At 38.2% G+C, this 19,268-nt stretch overlaps 1 protein-coding gene across 1 annotated transcript in view; it reads left to right on the plus strand.

The window, feature by feature from the left end:
• Positions 1–19,268, plus strand: part of msi2a (musashi RNA-binding protein 2a) — a 336,546-nt gene that overhangs the window by 248,119 nt on the left and 69,159 nt on the right. Inside the window, 1 exon segment of the mRNA XM_056467211.1 lies at positions 7,136–7,218. Within this exon segment, the coding sequence (XP_056323186.1) occupies positions 7,136–7,218 (83 nt within the window).

Consider the following 19,268-nt stretch of genomic DNA (forward strand, 5'->3'; position numbering starts at 1 on the left):
GTCTTGTAAAGCCTCTGAAGAACCTTCTGGCCACACTTGTATCTCCTTGCAAACCGGTTTGGTGACTTTAACTATCGGTCTGTAAGCAGGCATTAGCATGACAGTTAAGTGGTCCACCAAGGTGGGGGAGGGGGAAGGCTTTGTAAGCTCCTCTCTGTGTGGTGTAAACACAAAAGCGCAACAGTCCTTTACAGTCCTATGTGATGAACGAAGTAGACGGATGTAGTCCAGTTTGTTGTCTAGCGAGCGTACGTTCGCTAGAATGATGGAGGGGATTGCGGGTTTGTGGGGGTTAGCCGCTAGCCTTGTTCGGATACCCCCGCGCTTACCCCTCTTCTGCTTCCTCTCGCGCCGCTTGAAGCGCCTCCATTGTGGGCGAGGTGGTGAGGTGGGGGTCGGAGGATGGGTACGCATCCGGAGCAAGCCGAAATCTTGCAGCTCATCAGTGTCCGCGGAGTTTAACTTGTGAAGTTTGTTTCTACCGATGTCGAGCAGAAATGTTCAACTATATGCGCACTTAAGGACAGATAAACGTGACGTTGACGCACAATAACACGGCGACGTACAAGACGAGGAACACAAAAACACATTAATAACATATTAATAAATAATACCAAGTTTTAACACATCTGCTACATTCCAGTGGAGCCTCCGTTGCGCTCTACCACAGCTGGCAAAACTTTCTGAAGGTGGTCTAAGCACCAAATAAGTGTTTTAAATTATGTTAGTCTCCTTATTTCTTTCCGTTTTATTTTAAATATTATAAATGTTTAAAGTTTTAGGTAAAGACGTCAAAATATGCCCACACATGCAAGCTAAACTAGATCATATCTGAGTCATCATGCTTTATTACCCAACCAAAATCAGCGAGGAAAAAATAAATGTTTTAAATTAAATTATATTTAAATGTTAAATTTGTTTTACGCAGCATATGTTTTACGCAGAGGATGCCAGGAGGGCCAGCTGGGGCTTCGGGACGGAGTAAAGGAGAGGCAGGACTTTGCCCCGAGTCTGGGAAAGATGGCTTGCCGTCATTACACTAGTTTTCAGATGGCACACGATGGCACACGAGTTACATGCGCCAAACACATGAACAAATAAATTAATAAATAAGGGAAAGAAAACATCTAGCCTTACAGGCTGAGTTCTTTTTGATTATAATCGCCGTTAAGTTTCTGTTTTAAATGTAAGGCTGTTGCAAAAAATAATAAAATTGCTTAAAATAATACAATTTTAATTTATAAGTGACTTTGCTGCGTCCCCCTTGATGTTTCAATAACGCATAATAATCTATACACCAAATTAAAGACACTTAAATAGACATGATTTCGGCCTCACTGATGCCCATTAACTCCTGACAGACAAGCTTTTGGTTATGAGAAGGGGGAAGGGGTCTCCACTATTAAGTGTTTTTCACAAACATGAATACACAAAATCCAAAACTCCTATAGGACGGATGGCGTAACAAAACCTATGCGTTTAAAAACGAAACCGCATTAAATATGGGGCCTTATGAAAATGAATGTTTCTATCTTTTGAACGGTGACGGCATAATATCATGGAATTACTTTCAATAGCAAAATAAAAAACATCTCAAGGAAGAACGGACAAAAGAAAGTTTCACTTCTATCACTCTTTAAAAGTTTTGGTTTGGTTCATTGTAAATGCTGAGTCTCGTTATGAGCTGATCTTCATTTCTCTGTGTTGGTGGAATAAAGCAGGCGAGTCAGCCGCACCAATTTATGAGCAGACAGAGCAGGATTCTCATGATGACCACCAGCGCAATTCCGCTCTTTGTTATGAGCTGTAGTTTCAGTGTAAACTTAGTAAAGGTGAGTTTCTTTGGCGATGATGTGTACAGTGTTAGATTTTATATTTAGCGGACATTTGCGCTGAACACGCGGTGAATGCAACGCATCAAGATTCGGGCACCTTCTCCGAAAACACTCGATTGATCTCAGCTGGCGGATCAACATTTACCTCATGTTATGATCGCTGTCATCTGCGCCATTATTATTATTATAACTTTAGGGGAGGTTTGCAAACCTGTGCACTTTTCACTCTTCAGTCGTTTGTATTTCCTGCAGTAACAAAAGCTCCCTGTTCATTATATTCAGACACACAAATGCTCCCAAATATATTATAAGGGGGCATAGATTAAATTTCGGGCGCTCATGCGACCAAAATGGTTGCAATTTCGAGCCCTGTAGTATAAGGACATGTATTCAGACCACAACTGAACGTTTGAAGAAAATTGAATGCCTTATTATTTAGAATTAGCTATTATTGATGTAAATGCAGCCGTTCAAGGTGCATAATTGATTTATTACGGTACTGACAGTATTAGAAAATCCATGTCGTGGCGCAATGTCACACCGGTGATGACTATGACACCGGTGTACCGCCCACCCCTACTACCTGTTATTTAAAATATCTATATTACGCTCCAAGCATTCGCCAAAAAGAAAATATTTCTAAGTAAAAACACAAAACATAGCTGAATAGAGTGTTGCCTGCTTTAGAGGATGGGTTAGTAATTATATTATAACTGGTTATGTTCAGGTCAATGAAATAATACCTTTAATAAATAAAATATGTTCGTAAGAACGTGGTGGGCCAGTGATTCCGTCGCTGTCATCAGTGGTTTAATGAGCTCAGGAGAATTCTGATTTGCATTTTTCTATGCATTACTAACATCACTAAACCAGACATTTGTTTTATAAGTTAACCAAATATTCGCAGAGATTCAGCAGTTTTTTTTCTGACGCGTTTGCCAGTCATGCCAGTCAGTGAAAAAAAAGGAACCGTGGCCCTGTTTGCAGGTATTAATATTCGTTTTTTTCGTCAATCTGATGCAATTTTTATTATTTATACAGGACGTTAAAATGCAATTAAAAGTTTCAAATCAATTAAACTCAATTTATAAAAAGGCTAGCCTATTTTATGCATTAAATATAACTAATTTCCTTTATTTCTGATTAGACCATGCATTTTAGACTATTTTACAATTGTAATATGTGCATATGCTTTTTTTTTAAATAACATTCGTTTAACAAATATTTTAGCACATCGAAAGTAATTAAGTGACCTGTTTTTTTTTTTATTAAAACCTTTATGCAAAAGGATCAGAGGATAAATTATCGTAGGATAAACGTATCTTATGGAAAAACACCAATTGACGGGCTCTGCTTTCGGTTTTAAAAGAATCAAGCAGCTTTAAAAATATATAATTTGCTGAAGAGAAATGACAGGAAAAAAAGAAAGAAAAAGATAAAATATATAGGGACTGTTAAAAGAACGTTTTTCTTTAATATATTCTTTCGACTCCGAAACATCAGCTAAGAAAGATTATGATGAATGACGGAGTTTCTCTATTGCCTGCTTCAGCAGTTGTCCCGGTCCCGCTGGTTATGAACGAGGAGGCGGAGAGAATGCGCTGTTTAGTTTCGGCTTGATATATTTAAATAAAAACTAACACCGAACTGCTTTTAACGCTCAAAAAGTTAAACTAAAATGCACAATTCTTGTTGGTTGCACCCGCGGGATGCACAATGAACCAAACGCGGCATTATTTTAATTCTATATTCATGAAGAATGAGCCATGAGATTGAGATTTTTGAAGGTGCTCTCTAGCGGCGAAGTTCCTGGCAGAGTAGCGAGTGAAAAAATGTGCATAAAGAAATTGGACAAGAGGAATAACATTTTAAATTATATAACAATCATCGTATTCTTTCTAATCCTCGCCCAGTTTTAATACAAGTTGTGTTTTTTTAATATTTGTGGCTGGGAAGTTTATTAAGAATATATTTATAATTATATATAATTAAATAAATACATAATTATATATATATATATATATATATATATATATATATATATATATATATATATATATATAGAGAGAGAGAGAGAGAGAGAGAGAGAGAGAGAGAGAGAGAGAGAGAGAGAGAGAGAGAGAGAGAGAGAGAGAGAGAGAGAGAGCTGCTGTAAAGGCTATTTCTTTCCGTTCGCATCCCGTCCCTTTGCGCCCCCTGGCGGCTTTTTCACAAACTGCGGTCTTACACTAAAAACAGAGCAGCATTTATTTCAAACGGCGGCGGTATAAGCCACGGCGGTAATAGCCACTTTGAACTCTCACCTACTGTATCTCACACACCGCTACAGTCTTTGACCCCACGCTTTTTTATTCCAACACCCAGCTGACCACTGGAGGAGAGAAGAGCCCTATACAGATCTTTCATCTTTAAAAGCTGGAGATAAGAATTAGGGTCAGGACCAAATACAACACCACCAGTTGAAAAATGACTCCAGTAGTTTCCTCATGAGGAAGAGCTTTGCTGTAGTGCAAGAAATTATTAGAATTACTTGTTATATTATTTATTATTATTATATATAGAATTACTATATATTCTATAGAACGCAAAATTACCCAATATGCTTTGGGTGTATGCGTAAGAAGGATGCTTTGAACTTCCGGTCAGCAGCTTGATGTATATAAAGAATGACGTTTGGACAGCTTTGAAATGGTAGTGTTAGGTCCAATTCTATCTTTGTACCCCTACCCCTTTCCCTTTCTCGTGGCCCTTGAAACAAAGTGTGAAGGGGAAGGGCTTCAAAATTTACCCCCAAGGAATAGGACAACACTACAACACCTGCACACATCATCATATGTCATTACAGGCTCTTACTTCATATGAGATTGACGATAGTGACTGCTGTAGTTTTCCACTTGTGGAAATAACAAGACACGTTATTTTTGGGTATTTATCTTCAGGAAATCACTGAAGGCAACAATATCACGTTATCATAATGATCTAATGTGGCAATAGGATCGTAACTGTACTATGCATTTACACTGTGCCCATATTCATCTATAAACACACGAAAACAGCATTGTACCAGACACTGTAGAAAGCCAATTCCCAGCCAATAGACTTTTCTGACAGGGTATTCGAGTCATCGAGTGTCAGATGTGAAAGTATATTGTGGGACTGCTATAGAAGAGTTATTATTATGGATCATAGATGGCCAAATTTAGCAGTTCTTTTAATCGTTTAAAAAAAAAAAGCATGACTGTAAAACATGAACACTATGAATGTATTAAAACATGCGCTTGTTTATTGTAAAGATAAGTAAAAATGACGAATAATACTCATTTGTACATCTCCTGACTTCCGTGTGCAGTTCCATGTTGCCGTTGTATTTGCCGTTTTCATACGTCTTGGTTTCGAGTGTGCTCCTGAAAATTCTCCATTTTAAGGGCTATATTAGCCCTTTCCCTTAGCCCTACGCCTTTATGTTAAAGAGAATTGGGACAAGTATTGGGAATTGGGTAAGGGGTAGGGCTAAGGTCTAGAATTTAATATCTTTTAACCTAATACTGCTGTTGATCAGCACCACCTCTTGGACTAATTGTTTAAAAAATGCGATCTAATGGGATGGAAAACAACAGCTGCGAGTCGTTTTACCCTCATCTTATGTGTTCTAAATGGAGCCTCGACATCGCTGAAGTTAATATTTTCTCTTTTTGATTTCAAATATATAAACAACCCAAACAAATGTCATTTACCAAAATGTTTGACAAACACATGTACTAACACTGGGATTGAAAGAGTGGCACAAAGTGAAAATAAAGTGACATTTTGAAATGACATAAACACATACTCTGGTAAATACTACACAATACAAACTAACTAAATTAAACAAATATGGCTCCCGATTAGCTGATTACAGTATAACAGCTGACAGGTTTTAAACACTGACGCTATATTTCAGCATCTTATCTGACGGCACCACATCTGACAGAAGTATATCGGCTTTAACACACACCGTGGTGCATCACAAAAACACTCCGTAAGCCACTGAAAGTGATATTGACAGCCACTTTCGGTTTGATTATTCCTGTTGAGAAACGCTGTAAACGGAAGTTATAAGCACCCTATCGGAAGACACTGGTCACTATGACGCTGGAAAGATGGTTTGTTCTGTAGACAATCCAAAATAAATATTGCTTAAGGGGGCTAATAATATTGACATTTAAATGGTCTTAAAAATAAAAACTGCTTTTATTCTAGCTGATATAAAACAAGTAAGACTTTCTCCAGAAGAAAAAATATTATCAGACATACTGTGAAAAATTCCTTGCTCTGTTAAACATCATTTGGGAAATGTTTGTAAAGGGAAATTCAAAGGAGGCTTGAACTGTGTTTATATAAAATAGTTCCATATGAAATGTTCAATAACAAGTAGTGATTCGCTCCATCATAACGGTTTAGATACTGGATAACAGTAAAAACCATCACAGTCATGTAGGTGTGTGTGTACAGTATGCAGAAAGCCCGTGACTCATTAAAGGTCTGCCTGATCTCTGCTAGACTCCACAAAAACACAAACAGCAGCCATTAGCAGCATCAGAGCAGAGTTTATTGCGTCTGCTTCAATCAGCCGTCAGCTTTTCTGCGAGTCTACTCCCGTGAATCCGTCAGAATGCTGTTTGTGCGCCACTGAAAGAGCATCCTGTCTTTATAAACAAACAGTGAGTAAAGTGTTTATCTTCCTCTCTGGCTTGTTTTCCTTTGTGTTTTCACCGTTGGCCTCCTCTTAACACCCAGGAATAGAAAATCATTCTCCCTCGTGAGCCGCAGTGAAAAGCGCTTCTCTTTTTCTCATTATAATAAAAGCACAGACAGATCCTTGTTAAGCCCGGATGAGCCGAACGGGTTAAACTTCTTATTTCATAAATATGAAAAAAAAGAAGACAATCCCACGGTCGGAGACAGATTCAGGGATCTCCAGCCCCGCATTTACATTAAAACGGGAGCTTGTTATACGGTGAAATTTCAATGAAGGCAGCGCAGAACGCATTTAATGAAATTCAGATGTGGCTCCATGAATCTCATTAACAGTCTTTGTGCTTTTCTGCTGTCCGATTTCCCCCTCGTCTGCCCAGTCGTGAGAGAGATTTCATCAGCGGCCGGCTTTCAAAAAAGACAATGTCCGTTCAGATCTGAACTCCCCACGCTCTCTCTCTCTCTCTCTCTCTCTGACGGAGGCCTGAAAAACTGTCGGAGTTTTGAGTTCAAAAGGTGCACCACTGACTCTTCCTCTGTTTCTCTTTCTCTCTGTGTTTCCGCAGGCTTCGGCTTCGTAACGTTTGAGAATGAAGACATTGTAGAGAAAGTCTGTGAAATTCATTTTCACGAAATCAATAATAAAATGGTAAGTGCTCTGCCTGTTTTCAATTTCTGAAGGTGATTGCGGGATTAATATTTTATTTCCCATTTAGCAGAGTCTCTACAGCGTGCGCTCGCCAGCACTGCGAGTGTGTGTGTAAACAGTGTAAAGTGTTGGGCAGTGGCTAGAAAGCGTGAAATTGTGTGTGTGCACGTGTGTGTGAAAACATTTTGATCCGTCAACAAGAGTCAGAAAGTTTCTCCCTCTGGCCTTCAGCTATAAACGTCTGCTTGATGAGTGATGGCTAAACAGAGCGGCTAACTGGCACACCTCCACTTCATTAAAGCAGGATTATCACCCCACCAGTATTGGGCAGAACCAGCAGATGGGCCGCCAACGTCACTTCTTTAAACTTTAGGCAATGTTTCTCTTTTAAATCAGACGCAAAAAGAGATTGTTGATGATGAGTTTGTTTGCAATATCTGCTTGGGAGTGAAGAAATCCACACAATATGTTTATGGCAAACCTGTCAACCCTCCCGTTTTTGCAGGGATTTTTCTGTATTTTACGTTTCTATCTCATTATCATCCCATTTATGTATTTCCCCATATTTCTCCTGTATTTTTAGTCATTCTATGAAAACACAGAGATCTCTAATGTGATAATTGCGAGATCTGTTCAAAAGAATTATGCTGTTAGCTTTATTTTGGCGTTAAAATTTATTTTAAAATGTCCGCAGTCACTTCCTTTCCATTAAAGCTATGCCCTCTTTGTGGATATGTGCATCGTCGCCCTTCCTTCACTCAGAAATAAAAGTATGAGAGCTGTCACTGGGGTGGAATCTTTTCAAAAGATACACATTTGTACCTAGAGGGTCCCTATAGATACCTAAAGGGTACATATTAGTACTTAAAAAGTAAATAAGTGTACCTCTTAAAATTTGTAGGTACAAATATATGCTTTTGAGGCACCAATATAGACCCTCTAAGTACAAATGTGTACCTTTTGAAAAGGTACCACCCCAGTGATAGCTCTCATACCTTTATTTCAAGAGTTCCCACTTAAATATGCTTAGCGTCAATAGCAGGTTTGGCATGCTGTCCCGGGAGAGAACCCTGAGCTCGGAAATACTTGATCCCAAGGCTCCGGCCCAGTCAATAAGCAAATAAGGGAATCCGAGATCAGGTAGGTCTCGAGAGCTCCCCCTTAGAAAAGGGAGGAAAAGGAGGAGATGGGGTGGAAGGGGGGATTCTAGAGCAGTAGGGAGAAAACGATTCATTTATTGTAAGCTTGGATCACTCTGATTGGATCATTACTGATTACAGATGAGCAGCCAGTCGTGCTCAATAATATCACATGCTCCTTGCGAAATTAGTTTATGAAACTTTACTTCTGAGAGTGTATGCAACCTCTAAATCAGTCAATTTATGTATCGGTGCTGACTGACAGTCGCACTCCGTAGTGATACAGACACTGTTTCCAGATCAGCTTCTGTACATGCGCTTTGAAGAGGAGCAAAAGTGGACACGTACACTACAAATACACTTAATATATAAACATGTCCATCTTGGTTTGTTTTATTTCCTGTATTTTTACATCCTAATGTTGACAGGTTATGGTTGAGGTGGTTTTCTTAATAATGATAGTTAAAGAGTATTGTGTTGTTTGTGCTGGTTTTAGCCTTAGACTGTATAAATATATGGACGTAGTGTCTGTGACGTCACTCGTATGTTTCTGAAGTGCACAAATGAGGCATCTAGGAACAAATGTTTCCTGATATCGACTCTTTGTTAGTTTTGAGAGGGAGGACAAGAGTGGAACTACTTTTGTTAAGAACTTTTGTAATTGCAGTGCTTCCCACACATACACACACATACCCACACATACACAGGTATATCAACGACCGCCCAAGTATATTTAGTGACACTGTTTTTGTATCGTTATCATCCTTTCACAATTTTTTGTGTCTGTCCACTATAACCAAACATCCATGATAGATTATGTAGTGGAAAATCTTCACTCATTTACTCGTTTTGTACAGCGTAAGAACTCAACACTCCAGTTTTTGCCAAGATTCTCCCGTATTTTACTTTCTATTCAGTTATCATCCCATGTAAGTATTTTCCCCTATTTCTCTTGTATTTGAAATCTTTTTATGAAAACACAGAGATCTCAAATGTGATAATTGCAAGAGCTGTTCAAGAGAATCATGCTGTTAGCTTTATGTTGGCTTGAAAGCACATTGAAATTAATATTAAAACAGCCGCTTCCATTAAAGCTATGCGTGGATCATCGCCCTTCCTACACAACCTCTGAATCAGTCAATTTATGTATCGGTGCTGACTGACAGACCCGCTCCATTGTGATAAAGACACTGTTTTCAGGTCAGCTTCTGTACATGCGCTTTGAAGAGGAGGGAAAGTGGACACTTACCCTACAAATACACTTAATATATAAACATGCTGGTTTTTGCCATAGACCGTATAAATATATGGACGTAGTGTCTGTGACGTCACTTGTATGTTTCTGAATAGCACAAATGAGGCATCTAGGAACAACTGTTTCCTGATATCGACTCTTTGTTAGTTTTGAGAGGGAGGACAAGAGCGGAACTACTTTTGTCAAGAACTTTTGTTACTGCAGTGCTTCCCACACATAGACTTTTACGGGTATATCAACGACCGCCCAAGTATATTTAGTGACACTGTTTTTGTATTATTATCATCCATTTACACTTTGTGTCTGTCCACTATAACCAAACATCCATGATCAATTATGTAGTGGAAAATCTTCTCTCATTTACTCGTTTTGTACTGCGTGAGAGCTGCCAACACTCCCACAGACAGCCTCACGTGCCCTGCAGACCCACTGAGATACGCCTTTTTGCATTTGGCTGGGGTTTCTAAATCTAACAAAATGTCCGGCTTCTGCTTTCGAAAGCTGTTTAATTATATGCGCATCGTCACGAGAGCAAGAGAGGCATTAAATAATTGATTCTTTAATCTAAACGACTCAGAAAACCCTCACTAAATACTCTGAGAGGATGAAATTATGAGGGGGGACGAAATCTAAATTGGCTGCAAAATATTTGAACGGCAGTAGAAATGGTTAATCAGTCATTATTTAAATAATCTACACATTTTATTCCTGTAATTATTTAAGATATTTTCTGTTTTTATTCCTTCCATTTTTTTTTTTTTGCTGTATATTTTATTAATTTAATGGTCAATAAATTACATATTTTATACATATAAAATTCTTTGGTAATACTGTACAAAATGTCATGCCAATAAAGCAACTTGAACTTGAATGCGAGATAAAGGGAAGATTTTACCTGGTAGTGGGTGCATATGGCTCTGGAATAGCATAGAAGTAAGAGAAATAGTAGATTTATTTTTATTTTTTTATTTAACAGTCTTTTTTTTAACAGTAAATTTTTTTTAAACCAATGTAATTTAAATTATTTTAATATGTCAATAATTAAATAATAATATATTTAGATAATAATATCTATGTCAAGCTTATGCTATTCTTCTAAATATATAACCTGTAGTGATGTTCATCAGGAGTTTTGGCATTGCTGATGTGTAATATTAGTCTTCTTGCTTGCAATTAAAAACAAAGTAGCTAAAAGTGGGCGGAACAAGCCATCCTTTTCTTGACTGTGAGTCACCATGCTGACTGTGCACTCATTTCGGATAATCAAACATGTTCAAACACGTGGGTGTATTTAGAGATGCATGGTTGCAGTTTCGTAGATCAGTTTTAAATATCACTTGTTGACATTTTGTCCACATGTGCTTGGTTGTATACTTTATTAATAATTTACCAATAGTTTGGTCTTTTAAATACATTTCTAAAAAAAAATCACTGTCAGTAGGTTTTCAGATCCTAAAGAGTGATTCATTGAACAATCCATTTAAATGATGCTTTCAGAATGTCTGCTTTATTCAGAAATGAAGCTCATGATTGTGTTTATGAATGAGTTATTGACTCACTCGATTCATTTCAAAACAGATCAAATATTCTGCTCTGGCTTTGTTTGCAGCTATTTTAGTTTCTATTACAGATAAAAACCTGCAATTTTGCCCCTAAAATGTGATTTTATTCCGTTTGCTTACTTTACTTGTCTGCTTAAAGGGCACCTATGATGAAGATCATCTTTTGTAAGCTGTTTGGACAGAACTGTGTAGATATAGTGTCCACGGCCATATTGGATTGATAAACATAAATCTCTTTTTTTAATTTCCTGATGTTAAAATAGGATCCAAATCCCTCCCATTTTAATGCTCACCGTCACGTGATGTAGGAGTGTGATTTCCCTGCCCACCGAATTAATTGACTGATCCTTATTAACATGTCTCTGTTGTAACACGTATAATCATATCCACAAGACAGGACATGCGCAAAGCAACAGGAATTAAAAGATCTGTTCAGCTCTCTGTGATCATCTGCACCTCAAGATTGAGTTTTACAAGTTTAATTTTTTTTTTAAAATGCATGTGCATGTTTGTAATGAATACAGACAAAACGCTATGTAATTCAACACCACAGCCGCATAGTTTCAGTACAATTATTAAAGAAGATGACTCAATCCCAGTTTGTGGACTTAAATCAGGTTTATTTTGTACATTAACATAACGGATGCCCATACAGCAGTGCATATTAACCTGTATCCTGTCACAATTGCCAAGCAAAAACAGTGTAAAGCTTAATGTGTGCGTGTGTGTGCATGTGCAAACTTTATAATGACATAGTATGTCACTCATCGTTGCAGAAAGGCTTGAATTAACTCCACAACAAGTATATCAAATAACCGTTGGGAACGTTCTTACTCTAGTAAGGGAGATCTGCCTCATTCTTGTCTGTCACTATGCTGATTATCTACGTGAAGGCTACAAGCATCAGAGCAATACAGGCAAATCTCTATGGCTCTGATGCGCATTTGGGAATGGTGGACAGGGAGAACCAGCTCATTTGCATTAAAAGCACAGCCAACAAAAACAGCTGCAATGTCCTAACAGTTCAAATTTTCCAGATTTTAAAGTGATAATGAATAATCTGATAAGTATTTTGATGGGTAACTTTATAGACACATTCTGGAGACACAAAAGACTTGCATTAAATCTTGAAAAAGGGGTAAAATAGGTGCCCTTTAACTGCTGTGTGAAATAAATATCCTGTATATAATAATATTCCTATATTTACATGTATTGCACACTCGCTTGATGTGTCAAGGTTTGCAGTGTTGAAATAGATTCAACTATTTTCTTTAAAATGCTAAATAGCCAGAATTTTCATATTCTCTGTCCAGAGTTTTACATTTACCCACTTTAAATGTCACATAAAATTGACATTTAAGACGGAGCCGTCTGTCTGCATGCACACGTTCAGTCTGGAGCCGCAGCACTGCAGATAGCCCTGTCTGTGTGAAGCTACAAAAAAACGTAATCTTAATCTAACTTTAATCTAATATTTTATTCAAAGAATTGATTAAAATTGGTTGTATTAAACATAATTGTTTGAAATATGCTTCAGTTCAGATGTTTGATGTTGACAATATTATTATCCAGCAAGAACAAATTCAAATGATCAAAATAGGGAAAACTTGAGCATCAAATTATTAGGATGATAATTTGGAGGATCACTGAAGATGATGCTGATCAAATTCAGCCTTGCAAATTAGAATATAAAATATACAATATAATATTACATGTAAAAGTAAAAAGGAAAACACAGTTTTGATCATAAAAACAATATTTCACAACTGTACTTTATTTATGATCAAACAAATGTCACCCTGCTGAGCATACAGACTTATTATAAGAAATATGACAAATCTTGATGGCCAGTGTATAGTTCAGACATGTTCTTACAGTGCATCCGGAAAGTATTCATAGCGTTTCTCTTTTTTCACATTTTTTATGTTACAAACCTTATTCCAAATGGATTAAATTCATTTATTTACTCAAAATTCTTCACACAATACCCCATAATGACAATGTGAAAAAAAGAGTTTTTGAAATTGTTGCAAATTTATTAAAAGTAAAAAAGCTGAAAAATCCCATGCACAGAAGTATTGACAGCCTTTGCCGTGAAGCTCTAAATTGAGCTCAGGTACATTCTGTTTCCACTGATCATTCTTGAGAATGATCAGCAGCTTAATTGGAGTTCACCAGTAGTCAATTCAGTTGATTGAGCATGATTTGAAAATGCATACACCTGTCTATATAAGGTCCCAGGGTTGATAGTGCATGTCAAAGCACAAACCAAGCATGAAGACAAAGGAATTGTCTGTAGATCTCTGAGACATGATTGTCTCGAGGCACAAGGCTGGGGAAGGTTACACAAAAATTTCTGCTGCTCTGAAAGTTCCACTGAGCATCGTGGCCTCCATCATCCGTAAGTGGAAGATGTTTGGAACCACCATGATTCTTCCTAGAGCTGGCCATCTAAGCTGAGTGATCGGGGGAGAAGGGCCTTAGTCAGGGAGGTGATCAAAAACCCGATGGTCACTCTGTCTGAGCTCCACAGTTCTTCTGTGGAAAGAGGAGAACCTCACAGAAGGACAACCATCTGTGCAGCAGTCCACTAATCAGGCCTGTATGGTAGAGAGTTTGCCAAAAGGCATCTGAAGGACTCTCAGACAATAAGAGACAAAATTCTCTGGTCTGATGAGACTAAAATTGAACTCTTTAGAGTGAATGCCAGGCGTTACATTTGGAGAAAACCAGGCACTCATCACCAGGCTGATATCATCCCTACAGTAAAGCATGGTGGTGGCAGCTTCATGCTGTGCGGATGTTTTTCAGCAGCAGGGACTGGAAGACTAGTCAGGATAGAGGGAAAGATGAATGCAGGAATGTACAGAGACATTCTGAATGAAAACCTGTTTCAGAGTGCTCTTGACCTCAGACTGGGGCGACGGTTCATCTTCCAGCAGGTCAATGACCCAAAGCACACCACCTAAATATCAATGGAGTGGCTTCACTACAACTCTGTGAATGTCCTTGAGTGGCCCAGCCAAAGCCCAGACCTAAATCCTATTGAACATCTCTGGAGAGATCTGAAATTGGCTGTATACAGTCGCTTCCCATCCAACCTGATAGAGCTTGAGAGGTACTGCAAAGAGGAATGGGCAAAAATTCCCAAAGACAGGTGTGCCAAGCTTGTGGCATCATATTCAAAAATACTTGAGGCTGTAATTGCTGCCAAAGGTGCATCAACAAAGTATTGAGCAAAGGCTGTAAATACTGATGTACATGTGATTTTTCAGGTTTTTTATTGTTAATAAGCTTGCAACAATTTCAAATAATCTTTTTTCACATTGTCATTATGGGGTATTGTGTGTAGAATGTTGAGGAAATAATTTAATCCATTTTGGAATAAGGCTGTAACATAAAAAATGTGGAAAAAGTGAAGCGCTATAAATACTTTCCGGATGCACTATATATTTTCGAAAGAAGGGTTTGTAACGATAGATAGACTGATGTATTTATAGGCAGATATAAAACCAATACATAAAAGCACTGATGGTAAAGATCAACCCCTGTCGGGCTCTGACAGAAGTCATGTGTTCTTTCTGTCTTGCACTGATACCTCTCCTTGCACACCGAGAGCTCTTGGGACAGCTGTATGATGTGCAGCGGATCAAACCCCTGAAGATCTTCCTCTGTCACACACAGGTTGTTCTTGAGCTCAGGGACAGATGCGTGCCATCGATTTTCCTCTGATAGTCCATCATGTATTTCTACTGTTCAGAGGGCAGCGCGACCTCTCATCTCTGTTCTGATTGTCTCTCCTGCTGTTCGTTCACTGTGACTGTAAAAACACTGTTGATATAAGGTAAACCCGTGTAATGCTGGAACAGGCTGTTTGTTGTGATGAGATCTGATTGGTTTCTTACATTGCACTTTTGCTGGGCAGTGGAGCTACACATGAGGTTGAGGCAGTTTCACACTTGGTTTGATATTTTTTTCTCTATTTTTATTATAATTTTTTTTTGTCTGAACCAAAATACATTTGCAAATGCTTTAAAAATGGAAATATCAACAGGCATTGACCGATTTTTGTTGAGGCATTGCTCAGATACACTGGTTGTGATGGCACAAAATGACAAAAAGCAGCAAGTTGATTTAAAGGCGACATATTATGCAAAAAGTACTTTCACAAGGAGTTTAAACACAGTTTTGTGGTAACACTTTGTGAATATAACCAGCCTCTAATGGTCAAAATTAATTAATTCAGTTTTTTATAATCACACTTGATAAAAACAATCTGCAGAAACACTTCACACATTCTACCTTTGAACGCCCATTAGTGATCTCTCCCTCATTAGCATAGACGGCCCAGAGTGAGAAGCAGCTGTCCACCATTAGACTTGAATTTGCCACTATGCTGACACGCATGCGTTTATAGCTCCACCCTCTTTTGAAAAGAGGGCTGGGTGCTCAGTCTCATTTGAATTTGAAGCGACGATCATCAAAATGGCACAATTTGGCTCAAAGCCTAAAAGGGGCAGTTTCAAAGAGTTATAAACGTTGTTTGTGTAGTATTTGGAGCTGGAACTTCACATACACGCTCTAGGGACATCAGAGACTTGTTTTAAATTTGATTTAATATGTTATAATAGGTGTCATTTACTCAAAAACAGTGACTATACCTGTTTGAACTTGGTACCTGGTTTAAATTATACTTATTATACTCCATTTACATAATAATTTTTAAGGCAACGAGTTTACTCACTTTTTAAAAGAAAACACAAGTAACCACTTATTACATGCGTTTTCTTAATATTAATTTGATTTTAAAGAAATTGTATTCGTATTTATTTGTACAGATGCACAATACAGTGTATTAGTATTAGGGCTGCACCATTCTAGCAAAAATGTGAATAATTTATTTTTTTTTTTTGCTTAAAATGAAGATCACGATTCTTTCTCATGATTCTGTAAATGTAAAATAAAGGTTAATATGATTAGCCTATTATTATTGTTAATTCTTCAACATATGGTAAAACAAAAATAATAATGTTAGGCCTTTGTGTAGGTCTACTGTTGCTTAAAATACTAAATTTTGTATAGTCATTATGCTGGACTTGAACAGACTTTCAATATGTCTTGTTTGTTAATTCACAGTAAAATGATGACATCAGAATATAACTATTCAGAATTATAAAGTTGATTTATTATGTTTAAGACATGCACTTGTCATCTGTTATTAACAGCATTATTAGACCATTTGTTTCCACTGGTAAAATTAGAATTTTGTCATTATTAGACTCCTTCTTGCATTATATTCAACATTATATATAGGCTAGGGTTGTTATACTGACACTGTAAACATTTAATTTTATGCACAATACTTTGTGTTCACTATGAAAGAAAAAAACATCAAATGTTTGTAGTAATCATAACTCTAAAATGTGATATGATCCGCACAGGTTTCACTTTCACTTTTTAGTGTCGATCATGGCTGCCGTCACTGTGAGAAAAAAAACACATACATGCAAAGCAAACCTCCTGCACGGCCCTCAAACAATCGCTCTGTGCAACAAACTAAACGTTATTTACACCTTCATTACCTGTTATCCACAGCCTATGCAGCTTCTGTTCACCAAAGCTGCCATCAAAGACGGGCATGCGCGCGTTCTTGGCAATGTTGCCAGATTGGGCGGTTTTGAATTTATTTTTGCGGGTAAAAAATGACATTGACGGGTAGTGTAATAATGGGCGGTTTTGTAACTGCGTGCCTGCCAGCCCCTGTTTTCACTCATAAACCTGTTATGATCCCCCGAAAAGGTTCCATAGCCCCCGTTCTCCACATACAAACGCTTACAACAGTTGTGATCTCCCAACGAGACTACAGATTGTTGGGCGGTGCTTTTTAGGTTTAGGCTGGAAACAGTCAGCTACATCTGGCAACACTGGTTCTTGAAAGTAAACAAACAGCTGGCGGTCAGCTCACATGTGATTTCGCGGCTGCGAATACATCTTTACAAGAAGACAGAAATTACATTTTTGGGTGAATTATACATTATAAATACAGTATGTAACACTTTTAACGCCATTTGAAGGTGTCAATGTTGCTGTGAATATTTGTGCGACTGCCTTGCTTCTCTCCTTGAAAATTTAATTGGCTGAATCGTAGAAAAAGCTTAATTAAGATCGTGTGTAGGGTCGAATCGAGATCTTTTTTCGATTAATCGTGCAGCCGTAATCAGTATCCTGTTGGTTATGGAACAAGGATGTATTTTTTATTTTTATTGTGCATGTTTAAGTATAGAAAATATATTGTTACATCTTCAGTTAATTTTTTAATCTTTAGCTTTAGTAGCGTTTTTTTTCTTCAACCTGTTCTATTTCAATTATACTAAGTTGAGACTGCATGATTTTCAAAGTAGTCGTGTCACAGATGTTTTCACACTGCATGACTATCTGGGGTAGCGTTTCATCGCTGTTTTGTTTGCACAGAAAGATGGATCGGCGACACGGGGTTTCACACTGCATGACTTTCAAATAGGAAGAATCGTTGACAACTTTGTCCAAACTACATCTCGCAACCAAACACATGCGAGAACTGACATAAAAACAACACAAGGTCACGTAGTATATCCTTTGTTATTAACTACATAATGAGAAAGAAGCCTTTAGTGGGGTAGAAAATGTACTTATTTTGCTCACCTGGGTTTGAAGGGAATTAGCAATTTCTCCTCAACTTTTTTCTTTATCGACCGGTTGTGATATTGCTCAGATGACACGTCAAACGGTGCTCCTGTCAAATTTCCACTAGTTTTCCTCCAATTCTTGGGTCCAGATAAACTGATAATGACCGCTTTTAACTTCTCCTCCAAGCTCCCGCTGTCCTGCAGGTACACACACTAGTGGATGCTACTCTCTCATTGGCTGTAGGTATCACTGATGTTATTTTCAGTCAGAACACATTTCACACAGCATGATTTAAATCGCTGACAGGTCCTGATATTTAGCATTACCAAATATCTCACAGGCATCAGCGATTCATCAGCGATTCTCCCAGATCGCGTCTTTGATAGTTCACATTGTGTGATTGTCACTCACGTGAACGAGCACCGATTTGCCTGTGATTTCAGGCATTTGCCAGCGATTTCTCTAATCCTGTCGGCGAGTCAAAATCAGGGCTAAAATCATGCAGGCGGAACTCAATGTTTATGGTTTAGTAGTAAAAAGGGCAACTTGTACTGGTTTTACTGATTTGTGAGTCTGATAATTCCATTTTTAAGGTGGGTGAATGTGAAGTCTGATTTTGCAGTAATAATAGAATGTAATGTGTATTTATATAGCGCATTTATCATGTATGGTCATACACCCAAAGTACTTCACAATCATGAGGGGGTTTCTCCACATCACCACTAGTGTGCAGCATCCACTTGTTTGATGTGACAGCATCCACAGGACAACGGCGTCAGTGTGCTCACCACACACCAGCTATAGGTGGAGTGGAGAGACAGCGATAGAGCCAATTCAGTGGATGGGGATGTATGAGGCCATGATGGGTAAGGGCCAATGGAGGGAATTTAACCTGAACACCCCTACTCTTTATGAAAAGTGATTTTAAATGACCACAGAGAGTCAAGACCTCGGTTTAACACCTCATTTGAAAGACGGCGCTCACTGACAGTATAGTGTCCTTTCACTTTACTGGGGCATTAGGACCCACGCAGACCGCAGGTTAAGCACCCCCTGCTGGCCTCAATAACACCACTTCCAACAGCAACCTAGTTTTCCCACGTGGTCTCCCATCCAGCCCTGCTTGGCTTCAGTGAGTAACTGGTCTTGGGCGGCAGGGTGATATAGGGTGCATGGTGAATACAGCAGCATGTATAAAACATTGACTGCTGCTTCTCTTTTATTACTTCAGAGGGAAGCTGTAGCGTCTGTAAATGGACTCCTGCTGTTTTTAGAGAAGTGCTTGTAGATTTTCATTTTTCTCCCAAAAGCGTATAGCGTTTATGATATTTGTTGCTGGAAAATGATGTTGCGTGAGTTTTAAAGGGCACATATGGTGAAAATCTACTTTTGTAAGCTGTTTGGACAGAACTGTGTGTGGGTATAGTG

The sequence above is a fragment of the Danio aesculapii genome, chromosome 10 (assembly GCF_903798145.1).
Source record: "Danio aesculapii chromosome 10, fDanAes4.1, whole genome shotgun sequence".
NCBI lineage: Eukaryota > Metazoa > Chordata > Actinopteri > Cypriniformes > Danionidae > Danio > Danio aesculapii.